Source organism: Meriones unguiculatus, chromosome 16 (genome assembly GCF_030254825.1).
Source record: "Meriones unguiculatus strain TT.TT164.6M chromosome 16, Bangor_MerUng_6.1, whole genome shotgun sequence".
Classification (NCBI taxonomy): domain Eukaryota; kingdom Metazoa; phylum Chordata; class Mammalia; order Rodentia; family Muridae; genus Meriones; species Meriones unguiculatus.
Window position 1 is genome coordinate 58,600,577 of NC_083363.1, and position 2,964 is coordinate 58,603,540.

General features: G+C 49.7%; 1 protein-coding gene across 1 annotated transcript; it reads left to right on the forward strand.

Moving 5' to 3' along the window:
- Positions 1 to 322: 322 nt before the first annotated feature.
- Positions 323 to 2,153, forward strand: LOC110545438 (cytochrome c oxidase subunit 5B, mitochondrial). The gene is made up of 4 exons (XM_021631537.2): positions 323 to 525; positions 987 to 1,060; positions 1,208 to 1,307; positions 1,972 to 2,153. Exons 1-4 carry the CDS (start codon positions 423 to 425, stop codon positions 2,082 to 2,084), a joined length of 390 nt encoding a protein of 129 aa, XP_021487212.1. The 5' UTR covers positions 323 to 422; the 3' UTR covers positions 2,085 to 2,153.
- The last annotated feature ends 811 nt before the right edge of the window (positions 2,154 to 2,964 follow it).

Here is a 2,964-nt window from a genome sequence, read left to right on the forward strand (position 1 = left end):
CAATGCAACAAGTCGCTGACGGCTACCCGAACCCGCGACTAACAGGCCTAACAAACACAATAGTCTTCCTGAGCTCACGCCCAAGTGCATCATTTGTGCTGCATTCGGCTTCCATCAGCACTTCCACCACGAGAACTGGGACTCCGGGTCGCGAGCTCGCCAGCGGAGCCGCTACAAGCCCGAGAGCCGCTAGCTGTCACCGTGACTGGCGCCACGCCCCCGACACTGCGGGAGTCTGCGCGGGCGAGGAAGAGGCCGAGCTGCGCGTGTGCAGCACCTGCTCCGGGGCCGCTCGGGCAGGCGGGCTGGGGTGGGGAGAAGGAAGCGGAAGTCTGACTGGGCGTTGATAGCCCGCCACCACCGGAAGTCCCGCCTGTCTTGCCGAGCCCTCTCCCGGAAGTGCTCTGTTGGTCTCGGGCGAGATGGCTTCAAGGTTACTTCGCGGAGTAGGCGCTCTGGCGGCGCAGGCCCTGAGGGCCCACGGGCCCGGTGGCGTGGCTGCGACGCGCTCCATGGCTTATGGAGGTACGTGGGCAGCGGGGCGCGCCAGGCCTGTGTTCCTGGCCTTCGGGGTTGTTGGTGATGGGGCGGCCGAGCGGGGTCGGCCATTGAGCTCCCTCGGGCTCTGCTGACCACCTCAGGCTTCGGGAACCACCGCTCCTCGTAGTCTTGCTCCAATTTCAGCCGCCCATCCGGTTGACCCCGCTTTTAAAGTGCCCTAACTGGAAGGTGCCGGGTGACCTTGGGAGACAGGGGCTGTTGGGATGAGAAAGTGCTGGACCGACCTTCAGGTTCTTTGCCCACCTCCAGCCAATACACTCTCATTGACCAGATTTTGGAAAGAAGTCGAAAACCAAGCTTCCGCGCTTGGAGGGGAAAACCGCTACAGTTTTGGGAGTCTGAAAACGGGTAGCTTGGGAACCCACCAAATGATCATGTGTTCATCGCGTGATTTCAGTTGACATAATTCACTTTTCTTCTTATAGGGGGTGTTCCTACTGATGAGGAGCAGGCTACCGGGCTGGAGAGGGAGATCATGTTAGCTGCACAGAAGGGACTGGTGAGGAGAAACTCTGAACTTGGATGGGATTGGAGGAGCCTCCTTGTCGGCCAGCATTTGGTCCTGAACCCAGCTTGCAGGAACAGTCCATTTGCAGTGCGGTGCCAGGATTATCTGTCATAGTTAGTCAGCTCTTGTCTTTTTCAGGATCCATACAATATGCTGCCCCCAAAGGCAGCTTCGGGTACCAAGGACGACCCTAATTTAGTCCCCTCCATCACCAACAAGCGGATAGTGGGCTGCATCTGTAAGTACCTTGCCTTTATTTTCTGGCCCATTTGTTTATAACCTACTACACTATAAACTGCTTCAGATACGTATATGTATCTGACTATATGTACATAAAAATATGTGTATAACTTGTTGTAAGGGTTCTGTCTCAAGTTTCCATAGGCAAGACAAGCCACAGGAATCAGATGCCCCCAGAGCTGCTCTTACAGGCAAGGTTGTGGGCCACCTGATGTGGGTACTGGGATGTGAACTCAGGTCCTCTGGAAGAGCAGTCTATGCTCTTAATTGCTGAACCATCTTTCCAGCCCAGATGATATATATATATATATATATATATATATATATATGTTATATATATGTATGTGTGTATTATATATAATATAGATATATGATATGTGATATATATCATATATATAACTTGTATGCCAGGCACTGGTTCAGGCACTAGGGGTACAAATTAGTACAGATTCTGCTATGGAATTCTATGTCGGGACTGGAATTGTTACCCGGATAGAAGGTTTGCCATTTTTTCATTTGAAAGAGCAGAGCTTGAAGCGATCTCTTAGAGTCACCTGTGTTTTCTTTCTGTCTCGGAAGTGTGTGCAGGGAAGAGACGAGTGCTGAAAGTCTTCCAGTGTACACTGGGGTTGGATGACTTTCAGCTGCCTTTCCCCTTTCAGGTGAGGAGGACAACTGCACTGTCATCTGGTTTTGGCTGCACAAAGGCGAGAGTCAGCGATGCCCAAACTGCGGAACCCACTACAAGCTGGTGCCCCACCAACTGGCTCACTGAGCCCCTGCATTAGTCTTTCAGAATGTTTCTCTCTAATAAAGACTAGCCATTGCATTGGCTCCTCCCATAGGTGGCTGGTCTTATGTCTATAGATTTTTTTATATTGCAAGCACCTATCTCTTAATACTGGCTTGACCAATATGGAGCTGTTAGGTTTTTATTTTAATTTAATATACAAAGTTTAATATACAAATTTAACTTCTACAAATAGGCAGAGAAGATAAAATAAGGGTTTTTGTTGTTCGGTTTTTTTTTTTTAAGATTGATTTATTATGTATACAGAGTTCCGCCTGCATGTACACCTGCATGACAGAAGAGGACACCAGATATCATTATGGATGGTTGTGAGCCACCATGTGGTTGCTGGGAATTGAACTCAGGACCTTTGGAAGAACAGTCAGTGCTCTTAACCTCTGAGCCATCTCTCCAGCCCCTATGTTTTGTTTTTTGATACAGGGTTTCTCTGTGTAGCCTTTTTTGCTGTCCAGGTCTTGCTTTGTAGACAAGGCTGGTCTCAAACTCACAGTGATCCACCTGCCTCTGTCCCCCCCCCCCCCCAAGTGTCAGGACTAAAGGCGTGCACTACCATGCCCAGCTAGCAAGGGGGATTTTAAAGGATGAAAGCAATGGCAATATTTAAACCTTGTTTGGATCTTGATGTTTTTGTTTTTGCCCTGTTAATATTTGAATAACTGGGCTGTATGCTCCCGAGCCACTCTCTTAACCCTGAATCTAGATTTCTGGAAAGGCCAACGTAGGCCTTGAGTGCAGTCTGTTCCTCACTGAAGACTGTTCTGTGATCGCTGTGCCTGTCTATGGGTCCCAGTAAATAAAGTCTGTGCACCAAGTCTGAAGGAGAGAGACACTGCTGGACACAGTG

Coding starts and splice junctions, on each gene's coding strand:
- LOC110545438 (XM_021631537.2), top strand. CDS start 423: ATGGCTTCAAGGTTACTTCGCGGAGTAGGCGCTCTGGCGGCGCAGGCC. Junction 526..986: donor GCGCTCCATGGCTTATGGAG/GTACGTGGGCAG, acceptor TTCTTCTTATAG/GGGGTGTTCCTACTGATGAG. Junction 1,061..1,207: donor TAGCTGCACAGAAGGGACTG/GTGAGGAGAAAC, acceptor TGTCTTTTTCAG/GATCCATACAATATGCTGCC.